General features: G+C 35.3%; 1 protein-coding gene across 1 annotated transcript in view; it reads right to left on the bottom strand.

Moving 5' to 3' along the window:
• Positions 1 to 439: 439 nt before the first annotated feature.
• Positions 440 to 19,248, bottom strand: part of MOSPD2 (motile sperm domain containing 2) — a 45,132-nt gene continuing 26,323 nt past the window's right edge. Inside the window, exons 7-15 of the mRNA XM_081276806.1 lie at positions 17,643 to 17,681; positions 14,592 to 14,716; positions 12,007 to 12,183; positions 11,195 to 11,307; positions 9,023 to 9,119; positions 7,745 to 7,841; positions 7,197 to 7,326; positions 3,696 to 3,798; positions 440 to 3,008 (exon numbers count right to left, since the gene is read on the bottom strand). Coding sequence (XP_081132932.1) covers positions 2,871 to 3,008; positions 3,696 to 3,798; positions 7,197 to 7,326; positions 7,745 to 7,841; positions 9,023 to 9,119; positions 11,195 to 11,307; positions 12,007 to 12,183; positions 14,592 to 14,716; positions 17,643 to 17,681 — 1,019 coding nt within the window. The 3' untranslated portion in view covers positions 440 to 2,870. The remainder of the gene's footprint in view (positions 3,009 to 3,695; positions 3,799 to 7,196; positions 7,327 to 7,744; positions 7,842 to 9,022; positions 9,120 to 11,194; positions 11,308 to 12,006; positions 12,184 to 14,591; positions 14,717 to 17,642; positions 17,682 to 19,248) is intronic.

The raw sequence follows: 19,248 nt of genomic DNA, 5'->3' as shown, positions 1-19,248 counted from the left end.
CAATGCCACACTGCCCATCATCCACGTGCCTGGCAGCCAGCAGGATGCCTCCTTAGCCTGCTTCCTGCTTACTCTCATCAGGCAGGAAGGTGTGTGGATACTAGAACTGGGGAACAATGGGACAATCTGGATTCACTGAGTTCAATAATAAGAACCAAGTCATGACAGAGGGTCCACTGCTAAGCACTGCTTTGAAGAGCAGCCAAACTAGACACAGGGATGAGGAAAAACAAAACACACTAAAGGATAGGCTTACCTGTACGGGACTGTATCTTTGTAGGCCTGAAATGTTGTCCTTATAAAAATGCAAAGCAGATCCAAAAGGAATTACTATGATCTTTAAAAGGTCAGAGTGAGTTTGAACATTGATTTTCTTTAAGATGCTTTATCAATTAGAGACCAGAGGTTTTTTTTTTATTTCCTGATGATATTTATTTCATAAATGTAATTATTTTTCTAAAACATATTAAAATAGAAAACATGTTCTTTTGATCAATTTATACAAAGAAAATACCAATATAGTAATAAAAATACTGAAAATATATGAAAAGCACCTGAACATTAGAGAAATTACACTGGCAACAATTCTAGGAATATATTTTTTTGTAATTATACAATAAAGTGCTATTAAATCCAGTCAAAATTAGTGGCAAGATATAAAAACAGTTATGGTATTATTAAATTTGAGGCTAGGATTACCAGCAATTGCATTTTTAGGCTACTTGCAGATCAAGCTAATGATATCTCATTAATGTTTTCATGGAAAATTTATTAATTTCCATTCCCAAGTGAAAAAAAATTTAAATCTAAATGAAAGTCCTTGGTAATTTGGTCATGAACATGTAATGACATGATTAAAAACAAAATTATTGATTTGAGTTCCAAAAATAATCATGTGACTGTGATTAAATCCAAAGGAAGACAAAAACTCAAATGTAAACTATATGATTAATCAAGACAAGTAAAAAAGTTTAGATTCTTTGCTTTTATAGTCAATTTTCAGTAATTCTGCTTAGTCATATTTAATAGACACACAAACATTAACAAGATATAGTAATTTCAACTGACTACATATCAAGCAAGGATATTTTAGTGAGTCAACATAATTTTCATATGAAACATTAAAGGGACACCGTTACGACAATACATTTCCAAACTTGGCTAATTGTTTCATTTAATCTGCCAAGGAACAGAAAAGCATACACAAATAATTTTGGAAATTATATTAAGGCCCAAATATACCATGTAAGGGGAAGCCATTGTGCACATACACAGGGAGAACTGTGCACAGTACTTAGGGTGGACTGCAGTCCCTTTCACATCTGGAGGTGGCAAACTGAAACAGAAAAGCTCAAATTAAGACAAAGTATCACACCAGTGTCCTTTTAAGGTTTTATTTCCTATGCCAATTTTGAAGGAAATCTATTTATCATTCTCCAAATCTCAGTTTTTCAACTTCTTCAAGATGAAAACCAACAATACTACATTTCATAAAATAAATCTCCAAACATAGCTCAATCAAAATTCAAATTTATTTTATAAGCAGTCTATTTTTCTTTCATATAAAGTACACATGTGAACCAAAAGGTACTAAAACTGGTATATTAATGAGAAAGAAAACTAATTTCATTAGCTTCTGCTTCTGCAAGGTGTATCTCTTCAGGAATTTAGGAACCACATTGGGTGGGTATTTACCCATGGCAGAATAACAAGTCAGTCAATTAGTCCTGGTCTGAAGGTTTTACAGTCCATCATGAGTTATACTTTTTACTCTCTAAGAGAGCTGATACTTACACTTCTACATTTTTTTTCTGTTCACCCTTATAGATACTCCAGTCTTTTGTAATTTTTTTTAAACTGGCTGATTTTAACAAGGAATATTTTGAACTACAAATTCATCAGAATGCTTAGCATCTTGAAAACCTAACTTTTCAAAAAGTGTTATCTAATGTCTTTCATTTAGAAGCGAGGGTGAAGACAGTGCAATTTGTGGTCCACAGAGACTCCTTTGCTCTGGAATGAGGGTGAAGATGGAAGAACAGAGGATCAGGCTTTCATAATAAATTAGGTGAAAAGTTTAATGTCCAGCCATAATGAACAACACGAAGTTGCATTGAGATGACTGGAAAGGGGACTGATTGGAGAGACTTGCCTTCTGGGCATTACTATCAGAATTCAAAGAGCCAACCACACTTAGTTTTCCAAATTCTACTGAAATGAAATTGTTCATTAAAAAGTCCAGGATTAATAAAAGGCAGGCTGTTAAGGAACACTGAGAAACAAAGGCAAAGGTGGTTTGGCATTGAATAAGTTTACATTCCAAAAGAATATCATCTGGAAGTGCTTCTCAAAATTACAAAGTCATGATTACATAAATTACTTTGTTAAGTATGTTTTCTTTTTCAATATACATATTCTTTTATATACAGAGTATAGAAAAGCTAGTAAGTCGGCTCAGCTATAATAATTTTGTCATAAAAAAGCAGATTACATTTTTTGGCTGCAACAAAGCATGTTACTTATACTTTTAAGTTTAGCTAATGTATTTACATGATAAAACTTAAGCTTCGAAAGTATTTGAATCAAAAGGAAAAAAATAAATTACATTTAAGCTATTAATTTACACAATGCATATACCTTTACTTACGTTCCTAACTAGCTATACTCACTAATAATTTCTCCAGCATTTCTTTATTCGAACAATTTGTTTTCAAGACAGGTAAGTGCTGTACCCCTTTAAGTGCTGTATATTTCCTTTTAGGTAGCAGAGATGTGCAATACTTTTAGTAGCTTGGTCGAGTAGTTTGGGGTCTGTTACTTTTTCCAAATAACAGATGAAAAAGCCATGTTTTTGATCAGGCACCACCACTTTAACTGTACAATGAATAAAAGAAAGAGACAGCAAAAGCTAGCAAGAGCATTGTTAAGGCAAGTAACAGCTGTTGGAACCAGATACAGCGCTGAACTTGGTCTTCAAGCTTCCTATTGCTTTCTAGTAAACGATTGAGCTGAAGAGGAAAAAGATTTATATCAATAAAAACAATCATTAATCATAAGAATGACAAATAGGAGTATTAGAAATCTAAACATTGAACAGGATGGGGCCCATCTATTCAGAAAGGCAGAGAGCTAGAAATCCAAGGAGGCTTTCGACTTCTTTGGTAGACAGATGTGTGTCTGATTACTCTTATTTCAAAAGGTACAATTTTCTAGTTGAGGCAGGAGCACAGCAATCACTTCCTGGAGGCACAGAAACCTTTGAGCTACTTAGAAATAGAGCACTTCTGTCTGTCTGTTTTTTTTTCTTTTTTGCAGTGCTGGTTCAAATCCAAGGCTTTGGTTCAAATTTGGTGATAGGCAAGTGCTCTACCACTGAGCTACACCCCTAGTACCTTTCTGTCTCTTTCAAATTTATATGTGCTACTTGGTACCTTTTTCTGCAAGATGGAATTCTTTGATAGTAAGCAAAGCGCAAGATCTCTATTCCAAATTAAAATGGCCAGAGCTTTTTAAAGGCTAGATTTCCAAAAGTAACTCACCTCTTACCATTTCTAATTTGGCTTCTCTTCTCAAAGAAGAGAGCACTTTTGTCGCGTTTATGTCAAAGATTTTCCCTTCTGTCAGTGGAGAAAAGTGCATTTCTAATGCTGATTAACATTAACAACTCGTTTTAGTTAGGAAGAAAGTATACTTACTTGTAGATATATATCTTCGCTGGTTTTATCTGACATGTTAAGAGCATTGTCTTTTAATGTAAGAGTGTTTGGTTTATTGCTCTCAACAGTATGGCATCTTAACCTATGAAAATACAAAGAAAACAATGTCTTAAAAGCTTTAGTAAATTTTCTCACCAATTAAAATATAAAATGAAAAAGTTAAACACAGGAGTCTATGTAACAGACAGAGACATCATTCCTTTCCCCAGGGTCACTTAAGGTAATGGCTCAGTGTGTATTTATCTATTTATCTTCCAGTCTCTGTTTTTTTTTTTTTTGGTGCTACAAACCTACAGCCTGCCACAGGCTGGGCAAGTGCTTTACCTCTGAGCTATACCCCCAGCCTTCTTTGAGCATCTTAATGCATTTATGTATAAAGAACACAAAAGATTATGGATACTGTTCAATATTCCATGGGATTCAATGGAAAGCTTTTTAAAATAACTTTTTATGGTATTCAGTAGAATTCATCCAGATATATTACTATTTGAAGGCAGTCAACCTTTCTAGATAGGAGATAGTGCTTTACTTGGGCCTCAGTACCACACCACCAAACTGCCCTCCCACTTTCTGGGAGAAAACAGTGATCTCCTCTTGACAGTTATAGGAAAGCAAGCCATAAGGAACAGGTAAAACCAAAAGCAAAGAAAATAAGGCAAATCATATATAACAAAGCCAAAACCACCCCCTCATTTTGAGGGGCTGTTTCATAAGAACTTCAAATTAATCTTTAATACCTTTTATACCAGTGTTTCTCAACCTTTCAAATTTTTCCCACATCTACACATTTAATCAACCCCCCCCCAAAAAAAAAACTCTTGACACAAAAAAGTAGGTCTTCCTGAAATATAATTCGAAATTTAAATGTGTAATTAATCCATGCAAAAACAACTGGAACAACTGGAAACTGGGTCTCCCTCTGCATTCCTTTCTCCTCTTCTCCCTGGGACTGAGGCTAATCATCCCTCTGCTCCTGCTCCTTTTAGCATTCTCAGGAATTGTGTTGCTAATGATATATCTTATACATCTGGTTTCTCCTCTTTTAATGGTCTCAGAACCTGGTTTTTAAGCAGTGTTCAAATCTCTTTTATTAAAAAGGACCCTTTATCAAGGCCACAGTCCTCTTTCCAAGTGCCACTGTACTCTTTTCCTAACCAAAGACAGCTCCAGTGCAGATTTTCCAGCAGCCTCCATTTCTTCACTTCCTCTCATCTATGCGGCTCCTGCCAACTGAAATTATTCTGTGTAAGGTTATCAGTGACCTCTGTAATGTCACCACCAACTGGCACTGGTCATGCTGTACCTCATCCTTCTTGACCCACAAGGCACTACTGGATACCACTGGTCATTTCCTACTTGGTGACACATTCTCTTCACTGGGCTTTGATGACTTGGCAGAGTTCGCCTGATTTCCCTTCTAACTCTGCTGATTGTCCACCTCCATTTGACCATAAAACACTCCTTTAGAATAGGCTTAATCTTTCACCTCTCTTGTTGGGCCAACTAAAATAACACCTATCTCCCTAGGCACACTCTTATCCTCTTAGACTCTATTAACTGACAGCATGATCTTGTCAAAGGCAGGTCAGCTCTACCTCTGTTTCTGTGGTAGGGGACTGAGCTCCTTCCTGCTTCTCCCACTTTCTTTCTTACCTCTTGCTTTTACTCTGTTCTAGACACACTTGTATTCTTTCAACTCCTTCTGTGAAAAATCTACTCAGATGTGACCAATAGGTTTATTAGCTCCTCATCTCTAAAGTGGGAAAAATCCTTCCCGTCTTCCTAGGGTAGTCTTCAGAACTCCATGAATGAATGAAAATAAAGCATCCAGAACTGTGCTGGCCCACGGCAAGCACTACTCCAGAGTAACCTCTGAAGCATGGCCGCCACTGCATGGCCACTATTTCCTACAGTCCCAGAAGGATCCTTTAAGAAAAGTAACTAGATTACCTCATGGCTCTGCTCAATACCAAGTAAGTATTTCTCCTCTTAAACTCAGATCACTAGCAGTGATTTGGTATCCTACCATCTCATTGTACCCTATATTTTCATTGCCCGCACTCTCCACTTACTAGAGTCAAGTGACATTGACCTCCTTGCTGTAGGAACACAAGCAGGCCAAGCATAATTCTTTTTTATTCGCTCTTCCCTGAGCCTACAAAGGTCTTTGTCCAGTTACCAATGTGGCTCACTCTAATTTCCTTCAGGTGCTACTCTGAGTGTCCTGAGGGTTTCTTACCTCAGCACTCCTGACATTTGGTTCCACTTGATTTGGAGGAATTGAGGTTGTCCTGTATACTACAGGAGGTTAGGTGGTATCCCTGGCTTCCCCCACTACATGCCCACTCATCCCATCCCTAAGATGTGACAACTAAAAATGTCTCTAGACATTGATAAGTGTCCCCTAGAGGGCAAAACTGGGAACACTCCAATAAATCATAATTCCAATTAAAAAAGAAACAAAGCAAAACTAAACTACAACTCAGTCTTTTCTTTCTTTTCTGTATATCATTTCAAGACTTTTGTTATAATGAAGCCAGATTTAAAATTAGGTAGCCAGTGTAGTTAGGTAAATCGGGTCTAATACCGAGTGAAATCTAAAATGGAGGCCATGCTGGGAATGACTCAGGGAAAACAGGACAATTCATGGAATGTTAATGAAGTCCCGAAAAGGCCCTAGGCCAAAGTCCACCTCAAAGAAGTGTTAATGAACAGCCCCCAGCAAACTTAAAGATAGCCCATCACAAAGAAGTGTCCCACCCCTCCGGCCTTCCAACCTACATTCCATCACCAAAACTATAAGAAGGAGAGACAACCGCACTTCCACGGATTCCACCTCTTGGGTCCCCTTCTTCCTCCGGGAGAAGTCTTTTCTGCTGTCCTTTAATAAACTTCTAATTTCTACTCTGACCTTGCCTCGGCGTGCTTCTTTGGTGTTATTCTTCAACATTGGGGAAGCAAGAACTCGTCACCGGTCAACAGCGGTAACAATAACCTGACATATACATACATGTATATGTATATACCTACACTCTACCTATACTAAGCCCCTTTATATAGGATAGTGTTATACATATCTTTTTGTGATTAGTTTCTTTTCTGATAACATATCACACATATATTTCCATGTCAGAACAAACAGATTTGCTATGCTTCTTTGAATGGCTGCAGAGAGCTCTTTAGTGTGGTAATACTTAAGTATATCTCAGTATTGCTTTACTGGTGACTATTTAAGTTCATTCTTTCCAATGATGCAACACACATTCTCACAGGCAAGATGAGCTTTTTAGGAAACATGGTTTATGGGTCAGAAATGTGCATGTGTAATCTCCACAGAATTTCTGTTATCAGGACCTCCTTGAGCAGTTCCAGGTCCTTCATACCCAGAGTTAAGAAGGAAGGGACGGTGCCTCCCCCATGGAGGTACATTTCTCTTTCTGATTCTTCCACACATCTGATAGCCTATGAGAAAAAGCTTACCTATGCTCCATCACTTTGTTTCTGGGAACTTCTTTCCAGAATTGAGTCAATTCTGCTGGCCCTGTGCCAGATGGCTGCTCCATTTCTGCAGCCATTATCAGAAACCGGTCTTGGGCAGAGACTGTTAAACCTGCATTCCAAAAGGGCAATCAGCATGTGAACAGGAACCTTCACAAGAGGCTGGAAGTGTAGCTTACTGCATTATTCTAGAAAATAACATTAAGGAACAAGAAAAGGGAACTACCTTAAACATGTAAAAAGTCCCCCAAATGAAGAATTTTATGTTTTTGAAACTCAATTTCAATTGGTGTCAGTTTTAAAAAAATCTCACTCATTAAAAAATAATTACATTTTAATGCTGGAAAGGGCTTTGGAGACCCTTTGACCATCTCATTTCACACATGCAAAACCAGATGCTAAAGTAAGGCTGAGGGGGCTTGCTGATACTCTGCTAATTTCTACATTCTAGCCCTATATCTCTGTAGACTCAATAAACAGCCCCATGTCTCAGCTTCCTACCACACCTGCTGGCCACTGTGACAACCTACCTCCATGGGGAGAAACAACTATATCCACTGATGCACCAGGATCACAGCTGCTATTGCTTGGCTTGACTCTGTATTTTTCTGGAGCAGTTGTTCTCACCTGTTTGGAAACACAGGAGTCACACAACAACCTGTATGATAACCTGTATGCTTTTCGGGCGGAATGACTTTTAATGGATATCATTACCCTAAGTACATGTATGAATACATGAATGGCATGACTCTACTTTGTGTACAACCAGAGATATGAAAAATTGTGATTAAAAAAACATCAGCAGTTAATAATCATTGAACAAAGAGTCTACAGAGCAACCTTGGTGGTTATGCATAAGTTTTATCTTTCCTCATCAATAGGCTAAAGCATCTTGATCTATCTAAAAAAATACTTCACTTACCTTCCTCTTAAATAAAAAATTTAATCCATTTACTAAATATGTATCCTGTTTGCAAATAGCCTACACTTAGTGATGCAAATTCATACAACAGAATGCACAGTAGATCCCAGTATGATGATAGTCAGAAATTAAACACAGTTGACAATCAAAGCACATCTACAACATCCTAACAGTTGTATCTTTTTTTTTTTTTTTGTACTGAGGATTGAACTCAGGGGTTCTCAACCACTGAGCCACATCCTCAGCCCTATTATGTATTTTATTTAGAGACAGGATCTCACTGAGTTACTTAGGGCCTTGCTAGTGATCCTCCTGCCTCAGCCTCCTGAGCTGCTAGGATTACAGGCGTACACCACCACGCTCAAACAGTTATATCTTAATCAAAGAGGACATTTAAGAAAGAAACATCTATGATATTGGTGGTTGCAGACTCAGTCTTGTTACATTTAATGTTCAGTATTGGGTAAGTATTCAATATAAATTATACTCTAGAATATACTGCAGTTGAGGGAAATGTGCACTTGGAACTTTATAGTTTCCTCTTCCACTGTTGTTATGAATTAAATTATTCATATAATGAAGTGTGATTTTCTTGGGCTTTTATTTACAATAACCATTAAACTCTGGGGATAATTTGGACATTATGAGGGGGCATTAAAGACTGAGAGATCCCAAGGAAAATGGTAGACAAGCTGTGCTGCTTAGTTAGAACTAGTATGTTATATAACATGCCTAAAAGTATCATAAAGAAAAACACTGCTCAAGTTCAATCTTTGCATAAGATTATTCATTGTTCAACTATCAATCTTTCAATTATCATTATGTCTCAAATCACTTCCCAATTCACACTTTCACTCATGATTTATTATATGCTTAAGCTATTTACCTTAAATGCCACTATATTTTTAGTTACATTTGTCAGCACTATTAAAGTTTTCTTCTCTCCAGATTCTGTACTTCCAAAATAGAGTTCTTCTGCTGGGCTAGGTGGTGACAAAAACATAGGGCATTTGCATTACTCAGAATAAATGACAATATAATCTTAGCTTGAAAAATATATTTGGTTAATATTTTATGCTTATTTGTGTAAAGAGATTTCACTGAAAAAGAAGACTAGAAAACAATAACCTAATTCAATTTCACATTTTAATCTTACTGATCTAATGCATGCTACTTAAGAAACCCTATTGTTTTCCCTAAAATCAAAAGCAAAATAAGAGAGAATAAGAAAGACTGTGAATTAATTCTATAGTCAACACAATCTTAAGGTGCATTTATTTAAAGTCCTTAAAAGGATATGGATTATAATCAAAGCAAAGAAGATATTGTTGTTTCAACTCTCCCTAATTGCAGATAGATAGGGCTTGGGCATTTTGTTTTATACCAACAGAGAAGAACATAACTTTAAAAAGATTATTAGGAATATATTTCAATAACCGAAACTTCTTTCAGTACAATGGCTTTTCTAGGTAACAGAGGAGAGAAATAACAGAGAAATAAATTTGGACTGGGAACTAAATGAAGAACTTATCAAACAGTAAACTCAGTGAGCCTCAAAATTCAAATTTTACTTAGTGGCCAATGTAATGCCTACGATCCACTAAAACTTAAACAATTCATGTAAACTTTGTGCACTTAACTCACATTAGTCAAATCATATCTGGTGCCTCAAAACAATGAGGGACATATTGGATGGTGTTTTTATTTTAATTAAAAAAACTAAGGTGAGTCTTTAGATACATATTTTGATTTTGAGATACATCTTTAAACAGATACATCTTTATTTTTTTAAATTTTTTTTTATTGGTTGTTAAAAACATTACAAAGCTCATGACATATCATCTTTCATACATTTGATTCACGTGGGTCATTTTATATAAGGAATGTCTACACATGAGGAATATTTTGTAATCTATAGAACACATTTTATTAAGGAAGACCTCTCCCAGAAGGGCTCTGCATACTTTTGGACAAGTTGGTAAGACAGCATGGTTGATGGGTTCCTTTTAGGGACCAATCTTAAGTCATCGAAAAGACAGCAAGGTTATGCACCTCTGAGTCACTCTCAGTAACCAGCTTAAAAACCATAAGCAACTTTGGAGAGATGGACATAGGCTAGGTCCTTGTGCTCTGTGATTCTGCTGCGGGCACAGGTAACGGTGGCAGAGTCCAAGTGCAGCCTTGGAAGCTGTCCTGCTTCAGCCTGGTTTCTTTCCTAGCCTGCTCCACTTGTCAAACCTCGACACAGGTTAGGATCTGTGCTTTTGACAGGCCTCTCATGAAAACACAGAATGTATAACTTACAAATAAGTAGAGGGAACAATGGGAACAAAAAAGAACAAACTTAAAAATGGGAGAAGGGCAAAGAAAAACCATGGGAAATAAAATGTGTGTATCTTTCTCACATATATACATGGACAGTGGAAATAAATCCAACTACAACAGTAATCAAAATATGTGTTAAAAGACTCATTTAGTCAATTAGAGAATCTCAGATCAGATTTTTTAAAAGTATGTCTCTGTCTGGTTGAGATATACCTAAAACCAGTTACACAGGAAGGTTTCAAGTAGAGGGACAGGAAATGCTATATTAGATTATCATGGATGAGGGTCACTGAGCTATATCCCCAGACCCCAATCCTAATATTTTTTGATCAAATAACCTAGCAACAAAAATGGAGATGTGCTAAAATTGGGTTATAGTCAAAAACCCATTTTTTGGCTTTACAAGGCAAATCAACAAATGCCTCTATTGGTGGCATTTCTGACATCTCCCTAATTATGTAAGCATAGATAATATGAGAAAAATACATGTCAGATTTATTAATATATGAATATTCACCTTTATTATCTGATGTATGATGAGGGCCATGTACACATATTCAATGGAATAAATAAGAAGGTAGCTATAAATATCTACTATGTCTGGAAACCAAGGTGAGTCTTCAGATAACCCTTAATTTTATATTTCCAGATAACCCTTAATTGTGTATTTTAATTTTGCTGCCTCCTCAAGATATGTTATAACAATGTAGTTAATAAAATCTTCAATGATTACCTGATGTGTAATAAGGGACCTTTAAATACACTCAGTGGTTTCTTGAAAGTTTTCAACTTTGAATCAACTTTTTCACTTTCTTCTGCTTTGGGAGTAGATTCAGCTGGGTTAGTCTAAAAGACACACACACACACACACACACACACACACACACACACACACATCCCAAGAGAGAGAAAGAATACATACATTTTAGTTTCACACCGATATTTGGACAGGTCACTAGGCCAAAGAGTAAACATTATTTTGATTCAATCTAAATTATAATCTTTAATATACATTTATTAGGTCTAAGTGGTATATTTTAACAAATTTAAACATGACCATGAACATATATTTGATTGCTCACTATAAACATGTCACTGTTGAAAATATAACATGGTCCTTCCCTTAAGAGTCTTTAAATTTGTACTAAATTATAACATTATATTTATCTTTTTATCAAGCCCCTAAAAACTTCTAGAAAGAGTGATAACTAAGTGCTTTTTGAAAGTTGAGGAAGTAGATCAAGGTAAAGCTTTAAATCAATCACTTATCTTAGAAAAATAAAAATTAGGTAAAACATTTCTTTCCAGATGCACTTTGAAGATTTTTATACAAAGCATGGACTCAGCCTTTGCCTTTCATACAATGAAGTGGCACTACTCATCAACTCATGCCGTCCTTCCTCTTTTTTTTTTTTTTTTTTGTTATACACAATGATGTGTAAGGGCAACAAGTTAAGTGAACTACCCAAATCCTATAGCCAGCCTATGGTAGAATTGGGGCTAAACCACAGCTTTTGATTCCATTTCTTTTATTCATAAAATTACCTTTTTTAGAAGAGCAGTTTGCTCTTCATTAGAAATTGTTTCCAAGGTTTCTTTACCATCACTTTCTATATCTTCTTTACTTGAAGTTTCATCCTCACTGGCAATGGGCCCATTTTCACACAATGGTGTCTGGAAGTCATCATCTACCAGTGGTGGATAGCTGTACTTGAAAGGATCCTAAGAGAAAAGAAATCAGTCTGCTCAGAGGTGGACAGAAAAATAATTCTCTTATAGTTGATTTAAAATTCATTACTTCATCCAGGAAAACAGATTCAATTAGGCAATGAAATTTAAAATACTACAAGCATTTCAAACCAGAAAGGGAAAGCACAGTTAGTAGCATGGGACAATCACAATCTATGTATCTAGAAGAATCAACTTAGATCTTTAATTTACTCTTCACACCAAAAGGAACTGCAGATGGATAAAAGCTTTAAATGTGTGTGTGTGTGTGTGTGTGTGTGTGCGCGCGCGCGCACGTGCTTGGGTATTTGTTTAAACCAGAAAAGCACTGGAACAAAACAAAAAATTTTAAAAACAAAAAACCAAGCAAATATAAAACTTAAGTAGGAAAGACCTTTCTACACAGTACAAAACTTAGAAGGCACAAAAATATTGATAATGAGCTGGGGATGTAGCTCAGTGGTAGAGCACTTGCTTAGCATCCATGAGGCCTTGAGTTTAAACCCTCACACCACAAAACCACCCCCACAACAATAACAAAAACTAAAACCAAACCAAACCAAACAAAACCCAATCAACCAACAAACCAACCAACCACCCCTTCAAAAAAATATTTTTTCTTAAAAAGGTCACAACTGGAAAAATATACTATATACATAAGAAACAAAATGGTTTTTGCTAATATAAAGAAATCAACAGAAAAAAGACTAACCACCCATCTGAATAAAATTCATAATCAAAGAAGAAAAACTGCCTTTGAAACAACAAAAGTGCTCGATATAACTTCTAAAAAAAGAGGTGCAAATTAAAATCACAGAAAAATATTTTTCACAAGAGACTGGCAAATGTTACAGATATGAGACTGTGAGGTGTTGGCAAGCATGTGGCACAACTTTCACACTTCATTGGTAAATAGGTACAATGTCTTTAGAGGGAATTTGGCAACAGCTACCAAAATTAAAAGCCAATGTGCCCATTGGCCTAATAATTTCACTTCTATGACTTTATCTTATATAAATATTTGCTGTACCCATGTACCAAGAGTTACTTATAAGAATATTCACTGTATCAATATTAATAATGGCAAAAAATTAGAAAGTAACTAATGGTCCTCCAAAAGAGGATTGATTATGCCAAGAAATAATAGTCCTACTACCATTTGAATGTAGTCCTCAAGAAATAAACCACTAGCAACAAAAAGGTAGAAATATAATGTCTTTTTCTACATGTAAAAATGAAAATAAATTTTACTAAATGCCACAGATTTTAAGATACAACAATTTTATTGGCCAATTATTAAAAATGACAATATCACTACTATGATTTTCAGATACTTACACTTAGTTTTAGTACTAAGTGCACAATACTCGGGCAACAGACTTAAGTCTTTTCTAATCAAAGAGAAAAACCTAGGACCCCAGGACATTCCCAAGCTTTTAATTTTCCACTCCTTGATTCTAACTGAATACAGTTTTGCTAGGCATGCAGTACATACAAGTAGATTGTAAAAATCAAATAACTGAAATAAAAATCTGAATACCAAGTTCATAGGTTTTTATGGTTTCTAAAAAGGCACTATCACAGTAAGTTTCACTGTTATGTAGTAGTAAACATTTAATATGCAACCATTTACTCATGATCTTTATTTGTAAGTAGTAAAAATTGGTTCAAAAAAATCTTGAGGGCTGGAGTGTAGCTTAGTGCTATAATGCTTGGCTAACATGCATGAGCACTCATTTGCTCCCCAGCACCACAAAAATGAAACAAAAAAGAAACTTGACTGTATATGCTTAATAATATCTCTTAAATTAAAAAGACTATTGAACAACACAAAATTGGAAGGAAACTAAAGGCACATTAAAAGGAAATTCAAGAATTTGTGGTTTACCTTAGATATTGGAGTACTATGAATACATAAACAAGAGGAAGAAAGCTTGCCACATATTGGTTTGGAATAATCTCTAAGACATGTTGTAAAGAAAAAAGACAAGATGTGCAATAGTGGATAAATATACTACCTGTTTAAACGGGATACTTGCTTATATATGCAATACACATCCAATTTCAGCTGTGGAAGAGAACAGCGTGGTTGGGATAAGAGTACGAGGAGACTAATTTTAAAGTAGAAGAATGTAAGATTTTAAAGACTTGTTTCTGAATACTTTCCTGAATACTGAATACTGTTCAGGTAAGAATCATGTAAATTAATTACCCATTTAAAAATTAACAACTTTAAAACTTATTGAAACATGTCTGTACCATCACTTTCTACTTTGGGGTATCTGTTATCTTTCTTTGTATGTCACAGTATTGCTTTTCCTTTTTCCTTGAGGAAAGAGTACAGCTTAGCTGTGCTTTAATTCAGTGTTATTTCATCAATAAATTTCAAGGGCTATACTTACAGTTCCACCCATGTGGGGAGGCAGGTATTCTACACTGACATAGTCCTGGACTTCATTTTTACTTGTAAACTTCAACAAACTCACTGCTTCTGGGCCAAGCCAACTCTTCACAATTTTGAAAGCAGCTGAAGAAAAAACAGTCATTTCATTAAAATTCTTTTCATTCTCATCAGCTGATTCATTGTCCATGCTAACCCCAGTCTTTTGAAACCAGTTTGAGCTATGATCTGTTAACATTTATCTTTACATGGCATGATACTTAATATTCTCAATTCCTGTAGGCATTTATGGTGTGACTGTCCCTTATGAATTTCAAATGTTCCATTAAGATTCAGGAAGATTAAATTACCCTGATGCTCACTAATAAACTTATCAACATCTGAACACATCTCAACTGCTAAGATCTATAGACAGTAAATCAAACTGCCATGTGATTTAGGGGTAACTGCACAACAGTATGAAGAGTCATTTCCTATGGTTCTGAAAAAAACCTCAGTCTGAAAAACTTTCTCAAAGGAGAAATCAGGAAGAGAAGGAAATAGCCCTCCTCATTATGGGTGTGACCTGGACCCAGATTTCCTTCCTAACTCTAAACTTCTCTGCCTTTTTCCCAGGCTCTGCAGTTTACATAACTGTGGGGGAACTTATGGAATCTACAAGAATAAACTGTTATCACACACAGCTGTTTGGTAATTACAATCTTGTCCCATCATGCCATTTCTTACTTATACTAATTTTTTAAGCTTCATTTCTAATGTGAGAGTCTAAGCACATTTTTAAGATACTAAAAGTGGAATACTGCATTAAATGTGCATAAGTGTCGATGGGAAAAAAATTGGAAATAAGAACAGCATGATAAACATGGAATAGCGGTTCAGAAAATTACATTTTTACCTTGGCTATGATTTAAGCTTTCCTTTTGCATAACATTAAAATTATCAATAACTTCAATTTAAATTTTGTGAGTTGACAGGCTTGAAGCTATGCTACTGGAGTTTATATATAAAGTGCTAAATTTGACTTTTGATAATAGCTTTATTGAAATATAATTTAAATGATGTTAGTTGTAGGTTTTCAATAGATATCCTTTATCAGGCTAAGCAAGTTCAATTCTGTGTAGTAAAGAACTGGCTCTTGCTCTCAGCTTCTGGGAAGTCTTTGTTTGCCTAGGGTCTTGGATCACACTGTAACAATATGACTTAGGTTGGGCACTGACAATGGCAGAAAGACAATCATGTGATTTAGGATGGGGACTCTGGGTCACACAATGTCAATATACCTTTGGAGAGACTGGGCACAGAGATGAACCATGAGTTAATCAATCATGTCTATGTAATAGAGCCCTAATAAAAACTCTGAATACTGAGGCTTGGTTGAGCTTCCATGATTGTCAATATTCCATGTGCATTGCCACACATTGATTCTGGCAAAGTAATGTGCTCCACATTTGGAACTTCCCTTGGCCAATTTTAATATGAATCTTTTTTTCTGTAATTAACTGTGACTCTGAGTATAATAGCTTTCAATGTGTTCTAGCAGTCCTTCCAGAGAATTATCAAACCTGTGGGTGATTGTGGTAACCTTTGAGCTTGCAGTTTATGCCAGAAGTGAGGGCGGGGGGCTTCTATGGACTGCTATGATCTAACTTGCAGTTGTTCCAACTCCGCATTCTCCATTCCCAGTTTCAGTACTTTTATCATGACAGGGTACTAGATTTTGTTAGATACTTTGTCTGTGTCTACTGAGATGATCATACAGTTTTTTTTTCTCTGCATTTTATTAATATGGTGGATTATGTTGGCTTTCCTATATTGCATTCTTGAGATAAATCCCACTTGGTCATGGTGTATATTGCTTTTTATGTTCTGCTGTATTCTGTTTGCTTTGTTGAGGACTGGTAGATCTATATTTATAAGGATTACAGTTTGTAGTTTTTTTTCCTGTTGGGTTTGATATTAGAGTGATACTTGCCACTTAAAATGAGTTTGGAAGTAAGCCACCTGGACCTAGGCTTCTCTTTTTGGGAAGTTTTGTGGTTGCTGATTTAATTTTGTTAAAATTCTATTCTGATTCTTTTTGAGTCAGTTTCAATTGTTTGCATCTTTGTAAGAATTTAGCCATTTCATCAAGGTTATCTAATTTCTTGGCATACAATTATTTATGGTATTTACTTATAATTATTTAAAAATAATTTATTAATTTTTATTTGTTTTAATCAGTTGTACATGACAATACAATGCACTTTGATACATCATATATAATGGAGTTTATTTTCTCATTCTTCTGGTTGTATATGATGTAGAATCCCACAGGTCATATAGTTATATATGTACCTAGAGTAATAATGTCTGTATAGTTCTTTTTATTTTGATAAAGTCAGTAGTGATGCCTGCTGTTTAATTCCAAATTTTAATAATTTAAGTATTTTTCTTCATCAGTTTTGATAAAGGTTTATCATTATGTTGAAGTGGTAAAGTTTTCAAAGAACCAACTTTTAGTTTTGTTGATTTTCTCTATTGCTTTCTATGTAACTGGCGTTTGTAAACATCAATGAAAGTGCACATTCAGAGAAAACAAAAATTACAATCACTTTAAAGTTGGTAAATTGTTTTTCAATGGATTAAAAAAAATATTGCCAAAAATATATTATGACTGCCAAAAGGGCCATGTTGCTACAGAGATTTGGGGTGTATTTCACATTCAACCCATCTTTTCTTCAGCACTTGGAGCCCAAGAGAGAACCTAGCCAAGGCCTGTATTCTGTGATGTACCCTGTTTGTGGATGGCAAATTAAGGCTTCTGGTTATAGTGTCACCTGAATGACTGAATATCTTGAGGTTGTTTTTAGAAAAGACTAGTGAGTACCCCAGAGTCTGGGCATAGAATGTCAGCCCCATTTATTTAGGACCAGCCATTGAGTACTCTTGTTCTAGTGTCTTAAGAACAATACAATTTGTTATAAAATAGCTGTAGAAGTATGGCTAATGTGGCAAAGTAAGGAAAAAGAAAATCTGATATTTTGTTTTAGGAAAGCATAAATAATTTACTCACCATTCATTATCCAGGGCATATCAAAGATCACCATTTTTGCTGAAAGATGAAAAAATTCAATAAATGTGACTGAGTCTCTCTATAGTACTATCACTTATATCTGACCTAGAAAAATCTGATCACTTAAATATAAATAAGAGTTAAGCTGGTTGACCAAGTTCAATTCAGTGAAGCATGAGTGGTGCTGGGACTGAACCAACATCTCACAATGGTGAGTGGCTTTCCCAGGAAGATGACTAGTGGGAAATCAATAATGTACTGACACTGCTGTTCTGAGAACAGCCTGTTTCTTTGTTCATTTATTGCTTGCACAAAAGTACAAAAGAAAGTAAGTTAAGTGGGTAAGTGGAGTCTTTGGACCTGGTATGTCATATTAGTGCTAAAGGCCCCTGAACTTTAAAAACATTTCCATGTCTAATTTATGGTTTTAATGATACTTTTCTAGAGATTATACTGTTAAACTAGTCTCACAGTTGCCTCCATCCCTTAATAAATCATTATGTTTTAAGTAACAAAAATATTTCTACTTTTTAATGAGTTCCAGAAAGCCAATAATTCCAAAGTATACAGAATTATAGTTTACACACTGAATAGAAGACATTAAATAGCCCTATTAACAACTGTGAGAAAGAACCAGAAACCACAAAGAGAAGTTTTGATATCCAATTCATTCATAACCCACTTGAATCAAATGTATGAAATATGATATGTCAAGAGCTTTGTAATGTTTTGAACAACCAATAATTAAAAAAACCCAGATGAATCAATATGTAATTTTATGTTTCTTTGAGCAGAGAACCTTCCAGAGTAGGTATAATAATGTAGGGCAAGTGAAGTACATATAAAGAACAAGGTACAAGTAAAGAGATACCCTGGTCTTAAGCCCAGTTCATTTGGCATATGCTTGAGATATACTGGTTAAATCCATTTCATGATGGATTTTGAAGAATAATCAATTTAAGATTCCACACAATTCAATGTCTGCAAAAGTACACTATGCTGGTAGAATATATATATTATCTGTAGTCATCTGAAATGAACAGCATTCTAATTCATGTTTATAAAGATCTATGAATTAATCAATAATTCTTTCAAAAAATCCTGGATGTATTTTATAAAGTAATAAGAATATTTATGCTATTTCTAAGTGGCTCTTTACAAACTCCTTTAGATATTTCAATAAATAAGTGGACATTTTATTTTCATTTTGTCCATCAGAGAATCCAACTAATAATATGGAGTAGTGATATCCTATAAACTGAGGATTGGCACTGCTCAGCAAGCCTCAAAGAGTCAGGGTACATGTCAGATACAAAAGAATTCATAAGGAATAGTAGATGCTACAGGTTCCCCAAACTGAACACTACTGGTCATTCTCTATAGCTAAGAACATTCACAAATACTGTCTCTGAGGAGAGAGAGAGAGAGAGTGCAAGGCTAGAGGTGGCAGCACTATTCTTAATATCCATTACGCTTTTTGTCTATTCCTAACTTCACATTAACAATAATAATATGAAAGCAAGCCAAAGTAAGATGCTTTAGGAATTTTTATATTTCAGTGTCACCTAAATCATGAGTCCCAAATGACCCTAATTGAGATATCTGC

Source organism: Spermophilus citellus, assembly GCF_964194105.1.
Source record: "Spermophilus citellus genome assembly, chromosome: X".
Lineage (NCBI taxonomy): Eukaryota > Metazoa > Chordata > Mammalia > Rodentia > Sciuridae > Spermophilus > Spermophilus citellus.
This window is presented reverse-complemented; position numbering and strand designations above follow the sequence as displayed.